Source organism: Rhinichthys klamathensis, unplaced genomic scaffold, assembly GCF_029890125.1.
Source record: "Rhinichthys klamathensis goyatoka isolate OS25496 unplaced genomic scaffold, OSU_Roscu_1.1 h1tg000305l_1, whole genome shotgun sequence".
Taxonomy (NCBI): Eukaryota; Metazoa; Chordata; class Actinopteri; order Cypriniformes; family Leuciscidae; genus Rhinichthys; species Rhinichthys klamathensis.
This window is the reverse complement of record NW_026606824.1, coordinates 756,946-776,325: the sequence shown is the minus strand read 5'-3', so window position 1 is coordinate 776,325 and position 19,380 is coordinate 756,946. Positions and strand designations below refer to the sequence as shown.

Here is a 19,380-nt window from a genome sequence, read left to right as displayed (position 1 = left end):
AAAGTGAAGTTTCATAACTTTATATATTTAGGCTATTTAACTTTGTAGCCTATTAGAGAGCTGACTTATGTTTGACTGAATTGTTTGCTTTTATTTCTCATTGTATAGCTTATTATAGCCTACCTATTAGGCTACTTATACTTTTGAACGGGATATTATTGATCATTAAAACTGACATTTAACAAAAAGAGACAGGGTTGTGTAATTTTATATATTCTAAAATATTCTTTATATATATATATATATATATATATATATATATATTTACTATGCATTACTTTCACTGTATGTGTACATGCATAATACAATAAAACGATACAACCCTGTCTGTTTGTTAAATGTCAGTTTTAATGATCAATAATGTTTCATATTTTTTAAATGAAAACAAAAAGAAGCAGGGTTGTGTTTTATATTTCGTGTTGTTATAAATATATGAAGTGTGAAGATAATCAATGTGCGTTGCCTGAACCACATTTGTGTGGCCATTAATATGTTTATGATAATATGTTCATTTATAAATGAAAAGAGGCAGAGTTGTATTTTATACCATATTTCGTTTTATGGTTGCCTAAAATATACATAAAGAGATAACCGGAGTAGCCAGAGCGAGCTGAGTGACGCGATCAAGAACGCACTGTTCCATTTGCAGAATAACCGGACTCGCGTCCTCTCGTCCTCGGGAGTTCGTTCTCCTGAGTCGAACTTGGCAAGTCCGAACTACCAGGACGCAAGTCCGAAGTTTGCGTAGGCTACTTGGTAGGCTATTGAGAAACGGACAATATTGACCCGCGTTCTGTTTTCTATCATGCGCCGTGCACGTTTGCGCGCTCGGGCTCGGACCGCAGCAAACGAGCTGTAGCCTGACATGCACTTCTCCAAAGATTAATTGAGTGAACACGGAGCAGTTTTTCCCGTGAGCGGGAATTGAAAACCCGGAGTGGACCGTAAGCGAAGTGATAACAGAATGCTTAGAGTGGAGAGAGGAACGTGCTTTCGCTCCACTCCAGGCTTTGATCACATCCCCCTCAGCAAGGTGAATACACCTCGTCTCTCCTTAATTTAAGACCTATTCAAACTGTTCAAACTAAAATTAAGACATTTATCACACTATTTGAGAAATGAAAGCCTATTTACGGCCTTAAAATTATGAAAAGTTAATTTAAGACATAAGGACAGACGGGAACCCTGCAATTGACGGAAATCCGTCATAGACTCGCTGCAATTAACGGAAATCCGTCGTAGCGACAGAGAACTTTAATCCCTGTCTGAGGTCCTATGGCTTGCGTTCTGTACACGTATAACCGCAATGAAGCGGACGGACAGAGAAAGCCAGAGAGAAAGCTGGGTCTGCCTCGTCTGGGGCAGCACTTGCAGGCTCACCACCTGGTCCCAGTTTAAGGGAGAGGTAGGTACCTTGGGCACATATCCAGGCCAGGGTCTCAACTTGTGAGAGTAGCCGGCCCAAATTCCAGGCATAACTCATTGACCTAAAGCGAGCAAGTCCCTACCATCTAGTAGAGACCATGCGAGCAGGAGAACTGAATTTTTTTTATTTTTTTTACTCACTGCCTGCAGTGGCTCAGGGGCGGTCTCTGCAGTGCAATGGCACCAGAGATAAGGCCCAAGAGGATAAAGAGGGGCGCAAGGCTTTTTTTTATATCATTGTTCCCTCAGGAACCTGACGATCAGGATGTGCTTCCCATGCTTCTGCATCATGATGTGCGTCAAGTAATAACAGAGGCACATCACTTTGAGGGTGGAGGAAAACAGCCTACTCCAACCCATCTTGCAGGAAAGAGAGCACTGAAATGACCGAACGCTCTCAGGATCTTCTCAATGGAGAGAAGACTCACTCAACTAATAGGTTCCACTTCTATTTGGGCATAAGCAGTGGTGTAGTCTAGTTTTTTGTAGTGAGTATACTGTGAGTATACCCACACGCCCGCCGCCGCTGCCACCACCACCAGCCATTTTCTACTGTTTAGTGTTAATCGCCATCTAACTCAGCCAGTAAAGAGGTACATTTAGCCTTAGATGTTATATGAATATGGTCCCTGAAGCACAGGTTTTATCAGCTGACAATTAAAAGACATAAACATTATAAGCACAAATAAAAATTTACTTTTTAAAAACTTGTGTGATATTCCTTTAAAATTATGTTTTATTAGATTTGATTATTATTATTTTAAAAAGTAAATCTTACTATGCAATTTCTTTCATAATTCCCTCGAGTTACTTTACAAACTTTTATTTTGGTGGGTTGTAAATTAAAGACATTTGAGCTTCTGTGTCTTTTAATAAACTATTATTATTATTATTATTATTAGGCCTACTTGAAATATACTCTACTGTGCAATAGTAATATATTTCTGTTATATTTTCTTCAAGTTATACAAAACTTTGATTTTGACAGGTTGTCATGAGGACTTTAAAGTTTGTGAGTGTGTATATGATACGAATGAATGACGATAGTTTTATCAAATGAAAGGGTAAAATTCTTGTGAAGTGACTCTCATAAAAGCTCTGCAATGAAGTTAAAATGTGTGCATGTCCTCCTCATAGACGCTGAAAACACCACGAGTGTCACGCGCGCGTCAGTGTGTAGTAGAGCACACATCGAGCGCTCATTCACAGAAACACGCAGACCACCACACTCACTAATGCATACAGTGTGCAACTACATGTGATTGAGAGCATTCTGAAAGATTCTGCTTATGTGTATATATCAACATGTCAGCCAATGACATTTACAGCTGGGGAGACTGGACTGATTTTCTATTTTACTGTTTGCATAAATTAACCAGTTAAAATTTGTAACTTGATCTTCCTTTTATATTAGCCATTGACTTCCATAGTAGGAAAAAAATATATTATGGGAGTCAATGGGTGCCATCAACTGTCTGGTTACCAACATTCTTTAAAATTTCTTCTTTTGTGTTCAACAGAAGAAAGAAATGTATACAGGTTTGAAACAACATAAGTGTCAGTAAATGACAACAAAATTTTCGTTTTTTGGGTGAACTACGCCTTTAAATGCATGAGAAAGCATCCAGGAACTGCTACAAGACAAATAAGCTTCAAATAAGAAAACACAAACAAGGTTAATTGAGTCACTGACTTTATGAATTCAATTCAATTTAATTCAAATTTAATTGTATAGCGCTTTTCACAATACATATTGTGAAAAGCAACTTTACAGAAAGTGCATTGCAATTGTTTATATCAGCTTTGCATGTGTGCTGATATCTACCTAACTTTCTGTCCCTCCACTCTAACCAAGGATGCTTGTTTTTAAATTCCCTAGCCTGACTTTCAGTCCACAAGGCTGGCCAGGAGTTCTCACCAATCTCATCATCTGTAACAAGGAGATATAAACATTGTATTCTGTTTAGTGTTTACTGCACACACACACACACACACACACACACACACACACACACACACACACACACACACACAGTCTATCTCTCCCCTAGTGAAGTAAGCTCAATCTAGATACAATTCAATATACCAACAATCCCCTGCTGTTACAGTTACGTTAATGATAATGTTAATGATAACGTAAATGCTATTTTTACTTACCAGGTAACGTTACAGTACCATCAGGCTCGTTTTCTGTACCACGTAGGATAGCATCTGGCTCATTGTTAATGTTCGTGTCATCTGCTGCAGCCGCTGCAGTGTCACCCGAGGCGACAGTAGCTTCAGGGGCAGGCTTACGAAAACACTCAAATAGTGTGGTTTGAGTTTGCTTTCGTTTCATATCTCTTTTAGTGATTCACATTAGATTAGCAAATTTCAAACTTGCACCAAAAATGACTGCCAACCAACTGTGTTGTTGCTGCTCTGTGGTAGGTGACGTCAGATCCAGATCACAGGCCACGGAAGCCCCAATGGTCCAAAATTCAGTGCTTCGCAAAACAGATAGGGAGGATTTATGAATGAAAGTGTGAAAGATCTGTCATTAATCGATGTTGTTAAGTATCCTAGTGCTTTTTTTAAGTGGGTACGGAAATCCTTGACATTTCCTAGTGGGTATACGGCGTATACCTGCGTATCATGTAGACTACACCACTTGGTATACGGTAATCCTTGACAATTCCTAGTGGGCATACGGAAATCCTTGACATTTTCTAGTGGGTATACGGCGTATACCTGCGTATCACGTAGACTACACCACTGGGCATAAGCACCTGATTCCTATTTTCAGGGAGTGCTCGCCGAAGTGATGGTAACTACCACATATTCCTGCAGAAGCCACCTGAACCTCCACATCCAGTTAGGACCGGCCTAGAATCTCTCCAGGGGTAGAACGCGGGTGCCATCATGCCCCAACCCTGAAATGTACTCAGGGGAAGTATGGAAAGCTGTCGAGGGGAACTAGGTCTGGTTGGTATCAAGACCTGTTCCACTCCTGACTTTAGCACAGTAGGTGCATGCGCGCACAAGACAGGAGCACTGCTCAACACTACATGTGAATATCACTGAGCCTCAGGGGCATCTCTGCTCAACACTTGAGTGTGATAAGTTCACTGAGCTCAGGGCCATTTTTGCTCAACACGTGAGTGTGACGAAAATCACTGAACTTGAGCCTGCGCACAGCGATAATGAACCACATAGCCGCTTTCTTAGAAGGCTCACTGGGGAACACATTTCAGAAGCTTCTGACTCCAAGGAGAAGGTGACGGGTGAGTTGTGACATGCGAGGGAAGCTTAGTTGTGATCTGCACACAACGGTCGCGATGTTGTCTTTTCAGACCAGTACCAGCTCGCTGAGCAGCGGTGGCTCAAAGCGAGGTGGACTGCAACAACTCAAGGCACGAATGCCCACGCAGTCGGAGGTCGCCCAGGCCTCCGTTAAAGCAAGCCCTTTATACATGGCCCCTCAGTCGGTGAGGGTTTGGCAGCAGGCCGGGGTGAACTGTTGTCACACAGGGCGTGCTGCTCTGCCACAGTTACCTCGGAACTCAATCATGAAGCTAGTGCTGAAGAGGTCTTCATATGGAGGAAGCCAAGCGGCTGCGGCTGCGTCTGCCATATGCCCCAGGAGCCTCTGAAAGTTATTTCAGTGGGACCCTTTCTCACTTCTAAATAGCACCAGCCAACACACTCTCTTTTTGAAGAGACGTGTTGGACCGCGTCCTTCTCCAAACTGAAAAAGAGATACTCAGCACGTGGGCGTGATAGCTCTCTCCCAGTTGACCTGAGGACACAACTGGCTAGGGAGCACTGGAAGGGTAGGACTTTGTACTGATACTTCGAACCCTTGCACGCAACACACAGGATGGCCCGTGGTGCGGAAGGTAGAGATCTGAAGTACAAGCTCAGGTCAGATGCTGCAGACCAACTTGGGCTAAGATGGTCACGACCCACCACATACTGGGTACCATGAAGGACGAGTTTAAACAACTGGCCTTCATATCGGCTGGAAGGAACGGCTATATCAAGTCCTTCGCCAGTAGGACATAGATAAGCACGCATAGGAGCACTGCTCAACACTAGGTGTGATGAATATCACTGAATTTTCAGGAGCACGTCTGCTCAACACGTAGTGTGATGATAATCACTGACTTGAGCGGAGCCGAGCAATAGCCGAGTCTGATGGTCACAGACTGGTCTGGATTGGTCAGAAGCTCTTTCTGCTTCTACAACCAGACCAGGCCCAGACCAGGCCCAGACGTACCCAAGGTGGGGCAGCAAAGTGGAGAACAATGGTGTTAGTGTGCAGTGCAACACTTACCTGTCTCCACTGGCGGCAGGGGATGCGTGAGAAGGCGGATGACCGGGTCCTCGAACCGCACCAAGCTGCCTGCTGGCAACCAAGAGGGGGCTGAGGGGTGTAAGGCTTTTATACAGGGTCACACACTGCCAGACTGGCCCTCTTGGGGACCCAGGAAAAGAGAAGTTGGCTCCTTTTATAAAAATGTGGGTACAGACACACATAATTAAAAAACTCCAACCGGCCCTCCAACCAGCTGGAGGGATGGGATCGGTGGCCACTCCAAGAGCAACTTCTCCATCCACCGAACCTTGTCCGCATCCGCCATCTCAACCAGGCTGAGCCAACGATGGCGCTCCTGGACCATTAATGTGGACATCGCTAGACCGACCGCGCATGCTGCAACACTCGTGCCCCGGAGGGCGAGGTCGGTAGCAGTGCGGAGCTCACTCATGAGCGCACGGTCTAGACTACCCTTGTGCATGTCCATGAGTGTTTTGGCCTGATAGACCTGCAACAACACCATGGTATGCAAAGAGGAGGCGGCCAGCCCGCAGGCCTTCTAAGCTCTGACCACCAAACCAGACGCGAGCTTACAGGCCTGCGAGGGGAGAAAAGGATCCCCCATATGCAGCGACCGTCGGGCACAGGTGCACCTGTGTCACGACAGAACGCTCCACTGGAGGGATAGCCTCATAACCCTTCACCGCTCCTCCCTCAAGGGTAGCGAGGGGGAAAAGCTATTCAGGCAGTTTCTGGCAGAGAAAGGTGCCGTCCACAACCTGGTAAGCTCTCCATGCACTTCGGGAAAGAAAGGCACTGGGGAGGCGAGCTGAGAACCAGCACAGCCCGCCCCGTGATACCAATCCTCCAACCGAGACTGGAGGATTCCATCGAGCCCGGCAGCCTCGGCGGCCCGTTTCAGCATAGCTGATATTTCTGGATCTGGCTCGGGCAATGTTACACTCCCAGAGGGAACACAACCGAGTCGTCATCTCCAGAGGCCAGCTCACCCTCCGATGCTGCTATCGACATCTTATCCTCTAGGGGAACCCCAATTAAAACGGCTGATCGGTCCATTACAGACTGATCAGCACGTTCAACAGGAATTCCATCGGCTGCAGTGTGATGGAGGAGTGAGGAGCCCACAGGGAATAGTTACCGGGCTAGACATCCATCACTATCCTCCTATCACCCATCTCACGCGGCACCCGAGGGCGGGGCGTGGTAATGGGGACTCGCGCTTCTGATACAACACTGATACAGGAATGGTGCAGCCTGTATCAGTGAAGCACTCACTTTCTCCGGCCTCAAACGGCCGTCAGACAAACAAACACAAACAGAAATTTGGTTGCTGTGACAACAGCAGTTGGGAGCTCGGAAGCTCGAGATCACCGCTGCACTCCGCTGTAAACACCGACAACAGGAGAGACTTCCAGAAGAAGCACGACACACTCGCTTGTTGTATAATAACACTCTTCAGAAGACCTGAACATGAAGCTCGGCTCCGAAGTGAAAGGCAAATGGTGCGTGCATCTACTTCTGTATTTATACCCACGTCGCAGGGCAGAGTGTAAGATGCATATCTCGCACGCCAATGTGCATTGGCTCGTTCTAAGATACTCGAAGACAATAGGCTCCCTAGCGTGATTCCATTTCAGTCGACATCGACTACGTCTGACGTTCTCGACTGAAAGGGAACTGCAGGGGGTTCGTAAACTGATGATAAGTTAATAACAAATTAAATCTAAAACATGTTAAATTAAAACATAAAAAGAACAATTAAGGAGAATAATGAATTTTGAATAATTTACTGCCATCTTGTGAATATTAAGTAATCATGTAATCAATAAAAAAGTAACTAGTATTTTAAAAAGCATATAATCTAATTCTCTACAAGGATTTCAATTTTGGAATGACATAAACCTTAATACATTCTCTCTCTCTCTCTCTCTCTCTCTCTCTCTCTCTCTCTCTCTCTCTCTCTCTCTCTCTCTCTCTCTCTCTCTCTCTCTCTCTCTCTATCAATTTCAATTCAATTCAAAATTGCTTTATTGGCATGACTGTATATCATACAATATTGCCAAAGCTTGGAATACATAGAATAATTATAAAGACATCAAAATAGTAAAATATTATAACATACTTAAATCTAAATGTACAAATTAAATTAATTGTACAAATTAACAGTGTAATATATATATATATATATATATATATATATATATATATATATATATATATAACAGTTTATGAACATTTAAAAATTCTGTGAAGAATTTAGAATTCAGTGTGCAAGTTTTTGTGTTTGGTGTATGAGCGTGTGTTAGCCTGGATGCCAGCCCGAACCCCGCCCACAACATTTTTTGGACTGGAAGTTCGGTCGGGACTCGATCCACTGAGGAGTAATTATGATCGGTTCAGAAATCGTCGGGCCAATCAACTATGCGTAGCTCAACATACGTCACTTACTGCGTTGCTCTGATTGGTTGTAGGTCTATCCAATTGAGTGCAGAGGTTTTTTCTTTCCTGGTTGGGTTCAGACACGAAGTCAGACTAAGCGTGTGTGTGGGCGCATCACTGATTAGTCGTCGACTCTCTCTTTTTGTGACAAGCATCAATGTATCTGGCTGCTAGTATGATAGAATCTCTTTTTTTTCACATAATAGATGTTGAAATTGTGTTTTGTTGTTTAATTTTATGAAGTTAGGGCAAAGTATTTCAAATTTTGTATTAACCCTCATGTGGTGTTCGGGTCAATTTGACCCGGAGAAGATTTTCTTATTCCCGAAAATACTAGTTAATGTTATCGCTTTGGACTGAAACTTAGTGACTTTGTTCCCAAACGGTATAACTAAATCTCAGTGTTTTTTTGAAAATTTTCTTATTTTTTTGTGGGAGTATTGTTACCTTGTTACACTTGTGGTGTACACTTGTGGTGGCCTGTGTGTGTGTGTGTGTGTGTGTGTGTGTGTGTGTGTGTGGTAATGTCAGATGGATAAATGTATATTAGATGCAGGTTAGGGTAGGATCAAATTTCTCTCTGTGGAAAAGAATGTGTGTAATATTTAAAAAAGTTTGTGTGTTTTAACATGTGTGTGTCTGGGTAGCGTGTGTATAAATGTATCGATACATGCACAGGTCCAAGGGCTCGATGTTTGCAAGCACACATGCTCATATGTGTACATGAAAATAATTAACATGCTCCTGAAAACTAAATTGTTCTGTTATTTTCAGTCTCTCCCATTCACTTTCAATGGTCGGCCATTGTGACCATTTTTGACCATGCCTACTCTCAGATGAATGAGGCCCACGATTAATCAGATGCAAACAGAAATATAAAACCAGTCCTAATTGAAAGAGAACAAGTTGCCAAAAAGATTGAATCCAAGATTGGGTGAAAATATGGTATAATGAGTGACTTATAAGCGATTTTTTATAGGCCGGTCATTTTTGACCGGGAACACCACAAGTGTGACTATGTGCCATATTTTTTACAAAACAAAAGTTTCAAAACAAAATTCCTGGTCAAACATTAGAGTAGACAAGTGTGATCAACAGTAGCCATTTTTTTCATTTTTTTTTTTTCATATTGCCAAATGTACTCATAAATTATTTGTTTTTTACTCAAAAAATTAGATGCCCACTCTCAGATAAATGAGGCCCACGATTAATCAGATGCAAACAGAAATATAAAACCAGTCCTAATTGAAAGCGAACAAGTTGACAAAAAGATTGAATCAAAGATTGGGTGAAAATATGGTATAATGAGTGACTTATAAGCTATTTTTTAGAGGCCGGTCATTTTTGACCGGGAACACCACAAGTGTGACTATGTGCCATATTTTTTACAAAACAAAAGTTTCAAAACAAAATTCCTGGTGAAAATGTTAAGTTGACTAGTGTGATCAACAATACCAATTTTCTTCAGATTTTATTTAATATTTCCAAAATTATTCAAAAATTAAAAAAAAAAAATACTCAAAAAATGAAATGCCTACTCTCAAATAAATGAGGCCTATGATTATTCAGATGCAAATCAAAATATAAAACCAGTCCTAATTGAAAGAGAACATGTTGACAAAAAGATTGAATCCAAGATTGGGTGAAAATATGGTATAATGAGTGATTTATAAGGTTTTTTTTATGGCCCGGTCATTTTTGACCGGGAACACCACAGGTGTTATAGGGTTTTGAACACCACATGAGGGTTAAAAGTCCCTCTAATGTCCTCATAGTTGGGGCAGCTGGTGAGGAAGTGTTGGTGTAGTCTCTATTTAGGGCTAAATAACATTCAAGTTTACTTTGGTTTTCTGTTGTTTCAGTCCAAAGGTCAGGTCAATCTCTCGTTGTGCTTTTATAATGTGATTGGGCCGGATTGTGTGGATGAGGGTGTCAGTGTCCTGAGGCTGATTATTGTTAGTCTCGTTAGTCTGGAGTTAGAAACTCTGGGTTTTTTTCTAAAATCACTTTATTTATGTTGTTCTGTCGGATTATAATGTCGATTTCACTGAATATGATAAAAAATGTTTCCGACGGCAGCTTTAATTCTAATTTAATTCTAATCTAATTCTCTTTTGATTTGAGGTGCTTTTCAATGCCATACTGAAAGGCCTATATTTTATTTTGCCATTGTTGTCACGGTTATGCTGTGCTTGGATGATTTACACTAGTTTGTCTTTCTTCAGTTTTCTGTTTCCTTTGTGGATTGTTTGTTTTATTTAATAATTAATATTGTTATTTCAACCTTTTGCGAAACTTATTCAACTTATTCATTCTAGAGTGACAGTTATTTTACATGCAGGAAATCGTCTCAGGTTACGTATGTAACCATGGTTCCCTGAGAGGGAACGAGACGCTGCGTATAGCACTGCGGGAACGCCCCTGCGTGATTGCGTCATGAAGCACTCGTGAAATCAGTCCAATGGCGTGACGGGACGTCCTAGGCGGGTGACGTCATTGACCAGGAACCTATAAAGCACCCCTGGACCGAACAAACACTAGCTTCTGATAGGTCGAACAAGTTGGTCACAGGCATGCTGGGAGTATGGCAAAGCGACGCAGCGTCTCGTTCCCTCTCAGGGAACCATGGTTACATACGTAACCTGAGACGTTCCCTTTCAAGGGAACTCAATGCTGCGTATAGCGCTGCGGGAACTGAATACCCACGTCGCCATAATCTTTAAGTGCCTGTATATGTGAAATCGTCATGCACATTATACTAGAAACACCCGAGAACCTGGAGTAGAAGCCACATCCAGGTTATAAAATTTGACAAAGGTGTGTGGAGAGGACCACCCTGCCGCATCACATACCTCCTGAAGTGAAACCCCTGACAATAGGGCCATAGAAGCAGCCATACTCCTAGTTGAGTGGGCTCGGATCTTTAGTGGTGATGGATGACCGGCCGACTCATATGCAAGTGATATAGCCTCAACTATCCACTTACTCAAAGTCTGCTTGGATGCGGGCTTCCCTTTACTCGGGGACCCAAAACACACAAACAGTTGATCAGATTTGCGCCACAGGGCAGCTCTGTGGACATATGCATCTAAAGCCCTAACTGGGCAAAGTAAGTTCAATTTCTCCTGGTCCTGGTCTTGGAACGGAGGCGGAGAAAAGGCCTGCAACATTATTGGACCCGCCACATTAGTGGGGACCTTCGGCACATAACCTTCCTTCGGAAACAGGAACGCTTTCACCATACCAGGCGCAAACTCAAGACACGAGGGAGCAACTGACAATGCTTGTAAATCCCCGATTCTTTTAAGAGAAGAGATAGAAAGAAGAAACAAAGTTTTTAATGTGAGAAACTTCTCTGGAACCTCTTCAATGGGCTCAAAGGGGGCCAGGGCTAGACCTTCCAATACAAAGGCCAAATCCCAAGTCGGCACCCTCGAGCGTGCCGCAGGCCTTAGCCTCAAAGTACCACGGAGGAAGCGAGTTACCCACGGGTGTCTTCCCACTGACGCACCCTCTATAGGAACGTGATAGACGGATATAGCTGACACGTATACTTTCAAGGTGGAGGGAGACAACCCCGAAGAAAACTTTTCTTGAAGAAAATCTAGTACTGAACCAACTGGGCAGTCAACTGGATTCACAGACTGGCCTGTACACCAGGCAACAAAAACTCTCCATTTTAGGGCATAGAGCCTCCTCGTGGAAGGACCTCTAGAGTGTAACATGGTCTCCACTACCTCAGTAGAAAGACCTGAGTCTATGAGCTGATCCCCCTCAGAGGCCAGGCCCACAGTTTCCATAGCTCCGGACGCGGGTGTAACACCGACCCTGCCGCCTGGGAGAGAAGGTCTCTCCTGACCGGAATTTCCCATGGAGGACCTTCGACGAGAGACACAATGTCTGAGAGCCACACTCGGCCCGGCCAGAACGGGGCTATCAATAAGAGCCGAACCCCGTCCCGGCGAACTCTCTCCAGAACTCCTGGTAGTAATGCCAGGGGGGGAAAGGCATACAGACGTAATCTCGGCCACGTCTGTACCATGGCATCCAACCCCAAAGGGGCTTGATGCGTTAGGGAATAATATAGGGGACAGTGCGTTGTCTCTCGAGACGCAAACAGATCCACCTGAGCTTGCCCGAATCGACTCCAAAGGAGCTCCACCACCTCGGGGTGGAGTCTCCATTCCCCCGGCACCACTCCCTGCCTCGACAGAGAGTCTGCCGTCTTGTTCATGTAACCCGGAATATACAGTGCTCGAACTGATAGCAACTTCCCCTGGGCCCAAACCAGAACTCGATGTGCCAATTTCCAAAGTCGGCGAGATCGTAAACCCCCCTGACGATTTATGTAGGAGACCACCGCTGTGTTGTCCGTGCGAACCAACACATGGTGGCCCCTGAGGTCTGGGAGAAAGTGTCTGAGTGCCAGAAACACGGCCATCATCTCCAACTGGTTTATGTGCCAGGAAAGATGATGGTCGCTCCACAGACCCCGAGCTGAGTGACCACTCATGGTCGCCCCCCAACCGATGAGGGAAGCATCCGTCGTTAGCGTTAAGCGACGACAGGGAGCTCCCAGCACCAGACCCTGGGACAAGAACCAAGGATCTTTCCACATAACTAAGGCACGTAGGCATCGCCGCGTGACCTTGATCATGCGAAAAGGATTTCCCCTCGGGGAGAACCCCCTGGTCCTGAGCCACCACTGTAAGGCTCTCATGTACAGCAGGCCAAAAGGAATCACGTTGGACGCTGCTGCCATCAAACCCAAAATTCTCTGAAACTGTACTACAGTGAGTGACTGGCCTAGTCTTATCCTGCGCATGGCTTCCAGGATCGATTTTATCCTGGCGGGCGCCAAACATGCTCTCATGGTCTTTGTGTCCCATATTACGCCCAGAAAAGTGGTGTTCTGTTGTGGAACTAACACGCTTTTCTTTACATTTAGCCTTAACCCCAACTTCTTCATATGAGCTAGCACAGCATCTCGATGCTGGACCGCCTGATGTTCTGACTGTGCCAGGATGAGCCAGTCGTCTATATAGTTCAGCACGCGGATGCCCTGGAGTCTCAAAGGAGCCAGAGCTGCATCCACGCACTTTGTGAACGTGCGGGGTGACAGTGCTAGGCCAAACGGAAGAACCCGATACTGGTACGCTTCGCCCCCGAAAGCGAACCTGAGGAACTTCCTGTGTTGCGGAAGGATGGAGATGTGAAAATATGCATCTTTTAGGTCTATTGTGACACACCAGTCCTCGGACCTGATCTGACACACAATCTGTTTCAACGTGAGCATTTTGAATTTTAACTTCTTGACTGCTCGACACAGATCTTTAGTCGACGCAGATCTAAGATGGGCCGCAGCCCCCCACCCTTCTTCGGAACTATGAAGTATGGGCTGTAAAACCCTGACTCTCTGCTGTGGGCAGGAACCCTTTCTATAGCCTCTTTTTGCAGAAGTGTCCTTCCATCACCAAAGCCTGCTCGGAGTTTACTACCGTGTGTACTACCCCGTTGAACCTGGGCGGGCATGACCCGAACTGAATTCTGTACCCTTTTTTTACTGTGTGCAGGACCCAATCTGAGACATTTGGCAGAAGTTTCCACGCTGCCAGATACTCTACTAAGGGAACCAGCCTCTCGAGGCTAGTCTCTGGTGTTATTTGAGCGGCCAGCTCGGTGACCTGAGACGGCGCACCGGCAGGAAGCAACCGAACTGACCCACTTCGAACTCTCCTCGGAGGGTGCGAGCTTCCCCACGCCGCAACGTTTCCGGGCGGACATGGAGATAAGAACTCGCTGGGGACCGCTGCGTCCTGAAACACCAGAGGTGGCAGGGTTGGCAGCACGGCCCCCTGATGGCAGCGAGAGGAAACGGGTGCCTCGACACACCGATTCCCCTCGGAGGGGGCTACCATCAGAATCCTGGCGCCCTTGGCGTCAGGACTTCTTCGCCAAAGCCTTCCTGGAGATAATCACAGTCCTCAGATCTGCTCTACCTCGGGAAGACCTTGGCTGAGCGCGTTGTCCCGACCCCCAGTCTCTCTGTGGGGGGGCACGGACAGCCACGCTCACCTTTTGCTGGGCTCTATGAGAGGAGGACATACTCGGCTGGGGCTGCTCCCGCCCAGCAGCCCCAGAGACATAGACCTTACGGGGAAGAAACTTTTGAAATGCAGCTGCCTGCTTTTTCGCTTCTTGAAATCTTTCGACGACCGAATTTACTGAATCGCCAAAAAGACCGGTAGAGGAGACAGGAGCATCTAACAAAAATCTTTTATCTCTCTCTTTAATGTCAGAGAGATTTAGCCAGAGATGCCTCTCCGTGGCCACCAGAGCTGCCATAGAGCGGCCGATAAATTTTGCCGCTTCCCTGGTGGCCCGAAGAGATAGATCAGCTGCCTTCCTGACCTCCGCTATTGTATCTCTCCCCACTTCCTCACATTCATCGTCTATGTCTTTTAATAAGTCAGCCTGATATGCCTGTAGGACCGCCATAGTATGTAAACTGGCAGCCGCCTGACCTGCTGCCGAATATGCCCTACCCACTAAAACCGATGTTGTTCTTACTGGTTTAGTGGGCAGCTGCGGGGCTTTCAGCGACAATGCAGACTCGGGGGAGAGATAGCTCGCAAGCGTCTCTTCCACCTGAGGCATCGCCGCATAACCATGTTTCTTTAACCCTACTATATTCGAATATTCAGATGTCGCTGGGTTAAAAACTCTGAATGATGCCGGTCTAATCCATGACCTCGATACCTCAGTATGGAGGTCAGGAAAGAACGGTAAGCCCCGCTTTGGAGGTTGCGATCTAGATGGCAAAAATCGTTCATCTAATTTACTCTTTGATCGACATGACTCCTGTTCACCGGCTGGCCAGTCAATATTTAATCTAGCAACAGCGCGAGTGACAACCTCCAAAAGCTCCTCTTGTGTGTGTGTGACTGTGTGTGATGCAAAATCCTCATCTCCCAAGCTCACAACATCCAGTTCCTCGGAACTGGAGTGCTGCTGCACTTGCGCTTCAGCGCGAGCAGAAGAAACCGCAGCGCGTGCTTCTGACTCGTGAACTGAAGCGTCGGATTCAACGGTTAAGGGAAGAGATAGGGGATCACCCGTCTCTAACCCCGCCGTTAAATCCATTTGCGAACCCCAGGACGAGCGTCTTCGCCGTGCCTCAGCAGCAGCGGGACCCGAGCCCTGGGGAACGCGAACCGAAGCACCCTCCTCGAAGAGTGCTCGGCGGGACCGGAGAGTTTTCATTGCCAGCTTCTCACAATGCTCACAGCCAACTCCCTCAAGAGCTGACTGGGCATGCTCCAATCCCAAACACATCACACAAAGCTCGTGTGTATCCCCACCCGTGATGAAACGAGGACAGGGAGTGACACACTGCTTAAATTGCTGCTTTTCCATAATATATAGAGAGACAAACACACATCAAATAGACAGATACGATTTCTCATAGAGCGCTTGTGAAGACACAGAAGCTAGTGTTTGTTCGGTCCAGGGGTGCTTTATAGGTTCCTGGTCAATGACGTCACCCGCCTAGGACGTCCCGTCACGCCATTGGACTGATTTCACGAGTGCTTCATGACGCAATCACGCAGGGGCGTTCCCGCCGCAGCGCTATACGCAGCGTTGAGTTCCCTTGAAAGTGAATCTCATTTTAGTAGTAAGTCAGTATGATTCTTATAGAGGGGTGATTTAGTCTAGCAGCTAAACATGTGGGTTATTAGCCAAAAAATGTCTTGGATTAAAAAAGGTTTAAAGGCCCTAAGAAACAAACACGTAACTACCACGTTCTTCCCCTTGAAAAAAGACAATATCCCAAGGTTGCTTGAGGAGGATTGTTTCTGTGACTTAAGGTTGTAATGTCGTGTAAAAGTCAAAGAAACAAATTTGAATGTTTTTTTGGAAATAGAAACACAGTAATAAATTGTTGAGGATTTACTTTGCAACAATATTCACAACAAAATGCAATAAAATGCAATAAATTTCACAAATAATGACAAAGAAACGGTAAGTAACATTGAATTAAATGTGAATTTAAGTTAAAAATACTGAAATAGTATTATCTTTGTTTTATTTACAACTTTGATTTTTATTTTACAGTGCAGTTGGTTTTAAATTTGTAATGCAGTCCCCAAATTGCATTGACTTTAAAAATAACCGTTTTGCTGAGAAGATTTTGACAAGCTTATTAAAATCATTTAAATGTATTGCCATAGTCAGGACAATTAATATATATTTTGCACCAAAGGACAACTTGTGAAGAGTAAATTATGTTGCATAAAGGATTCTTTATTATGTCAAGTTAAAAGTCCCTTCATTTAGTCTGGGAGGGATATTATTATTTTTGGCCAGCATTCACATTAACAAATCAAACTTTCTGTGATGTTTCCCTTTCTAACATTGCTTGAGGGCATACGCTTGCACTGCTTGACATTCCCTTATAATGTCAAGCAAAAATTAAGCTCACAACTGTACAGATTATATAGAATACTATATTTAACGAGCCCGTTCTCATTCCAAGGCGTCATATACTGACGCTTTTGCCAAAGCGTCTACATCCAACGCACATGGCACCCTTTAGCGTCAATATGAGACGCAGATATATGTGCCTCCTAGTGGTCTAACCCTAACCCTACCCCAGACCTAAACCTACCCATAACCGAAGCGTGTTATATTGACGCTAAAGGGTGCCATCTGCGTTGGATGTAGACACTTTGGCAAAAGCGTCAGTATATGACGCCTTGGGATGAGAATGCGTTGTATTTAACAGATAGCTACAGCCAATGCACATTTGACTGAATTCACATAATTATTAGTTTTACTAATAAGCATATTTGAGAGTACCTTAAGGCGTGAACGTACAATTCAAACCATTCTTAAAGTGCATGCTCATGTTCATGTGTCATGAACTCAAAGACGTACAGGAATGAAAGACACTTTCATCCACACCCAATAGTGTGTAGCTACTACGGAGGTGACTATGTCACCTGTGGGAGAGAAAAAAAAAACAATCCGTGCCGACGGTTTTGCAATCCGTTCGTTCAGTTTATAAACCGCACTCACGAATTCTCAAACTGTTAACTGTAAAAAATCGTGCCCACAAATTAATAAACTGTGCCCACGCTTTCGCAATGCGTTCCCACGGGTTTGTAAACTGTACTCATGGATTTGTGGCCCGCCCTCATTTTAGAAGAAAAGCAGGAGGTACGTTGTTAACAAATCTTATATTGTAGGCCTATATTGTTTTCTTGTGTAGCTATTAAGTGGAATACATCAAATTGTCTCTTAACTGCGTCTGCATGCTTAAAGTGATTCTCAATTGTATGGGGTGAAATAATAATAAAGTGCTCAGATTATCACAAATAAACAAAAGATTTTGATGCACGTCATTCATATTAAATCTTTTTTTTTTTCTTTTTTTTTTCACAGGTGACTTCCCGGGCTCCAAGTTGCGAGAACTAATTAAATAAACATGCCGTTTTTACTTTAAGAGACATGGCAAATAATCGCATCAGCTAATCATTCAATGGAAACCAAACATTAATCGTCTGATTGTACATAAACCTGGATTTCACCTGACTTTATACAGTGTGATAGACTTAGTTTCTGCAACATTTTTTTTTTTATATATATATATATATATATATATATATATATATATTATGCAGTAATAACAAAAACAAATTAGGACAATAATAAACAATAAACGATACACAATACAAAGGGTTACATTACATAAACATAAATAGCATTAAACTAGCTTAAATTATTGACAACATTTCAAAGTCTTACATGCAGTGGAGTTTTTAGAGTTCTTCAAAGAATTTAGATACATATCAAAATCTTTCTTAAAAATGAAAAAAATAGTTTTCTTTGAAAATGTACACTTGTGAATATAAAATTTGGCAAGAAAAAGTAGCAAGTTAAGAACAAATTTAAAATGAAAGGGGTCTAATTTCAGAGAGTCACCAAAAAACAAAAAATAATTGGCTTATACAGAAGTTTAAAGATATATATCTTTTAACAAAATTTGAGAAGTCAACCCAAAAGATTTTGCAATACACACATTCCCAAAACAAATGAATAATTGGAGCACAAGGGGGAAATACTATTATTAAATTTAGCAAATTTATAATTAACTGGGTAGCAAGAATAATTTTAATAGACTTCAACCACTTTTTTAGATAAAAATAATGTTTGCTGAAGGAGCCAGAAGTTCTCCCATACTATGTCATCAAATGTATTATTCCAAAAGCTTACAAGCAGGTATAGAAATCTGATCTCTGTTAAGAATAGAGCGAATTTTCTTGTTTGACAAGCTGCTGAGAAGATATTGATCAACAAATAGATTAGTGTTGTCAAAATAGGTGGAGAGCATAAAGGACCTTTAGGGCCAGGTGTAACTAAAGGTTTCACACAATCAGGAATTGCACCAAAAACATATTCTCTTGGGGGGACTGGAAAAGAGTATTCTTGCATATTGCATAAAGTGTTCATAAGAGAGCAAGACACCCCTTTCATCCAAAAGTTGACTCACTAAAAGTATATTTTTATCAAACCATTTTTTTTTTTTAAGAGATTTATTTTTTTATTTAATATTTTGGTTGTTCCAAATAAAATAGCTATGTGGAGAAAAAATATAATTATATATTAGGGACCAGCATATTAAAGCCTGTTTATGAAAACTAGAAAGAGTTAAAGGTATTTTAGAGATGTCATAGTTGCAGCGCAACAAAAAAATGCAAATCTCCAACTGAACTGAAAATATAATTTGGATAATATTCCAAAGAGATGTAGGGTTGTTCAAAAAAGATTGTATTATCCACTTAATCTTGAAAGCATTATTAAGAGTAGAGTTTCTGCAACATGAACACTATCTGTCTAGGAATATGTAGGATAGTTGTATCACATCACACAGGTCTTGAACTCACCAGCACCAGGAGCAAACTGACAGGAAGGGTCTTCATGTTGAAGCAGATCGTCAAGCAATCCAGTGTGAATGAGTCTGAGTTTCCTTCTTTCTCATAGAGCAATAGTGTTGGCCGCTGCTCATATAACAGATGGGAGAGGGGAGGGGATATTCAAATCAGGGAGGGCAGGGATTGGCTCAGTGCTATTTTACTATCATTGATACAGTATTATAGATTTAGTTGTGTGTGTGTGTGTGTGTGTGTGTGTGTGTG

At 43.5% G+C, this 19,380-nt stretch overlaps 1 protein-coding gene across 1 annotated transcript in view; it reads right to left on the bottom strand.

The window, feature by feature from the left end:
- Positions 1-19,342, bottom strand: part of LOC130104224 (cadherin-like protein 26) — a 30,474-nt gene extending 11,132 nt beyond the window's left edge. The window contains exon 1 of the mRNA XM_056270707.1: positions 19,129-19,342. Within this exon, the coding sequence (XP_056126682.1) occupies positions 19,129-19,164 (36 nt within the window). The 5' untranslated portion in view covers positions 19,165-19,342. The remainder of the gene's footprint in view (positions 1-19,128) is intronic.
- Positions 19,343-19,380: the final 38 nt, after the last annotated feature.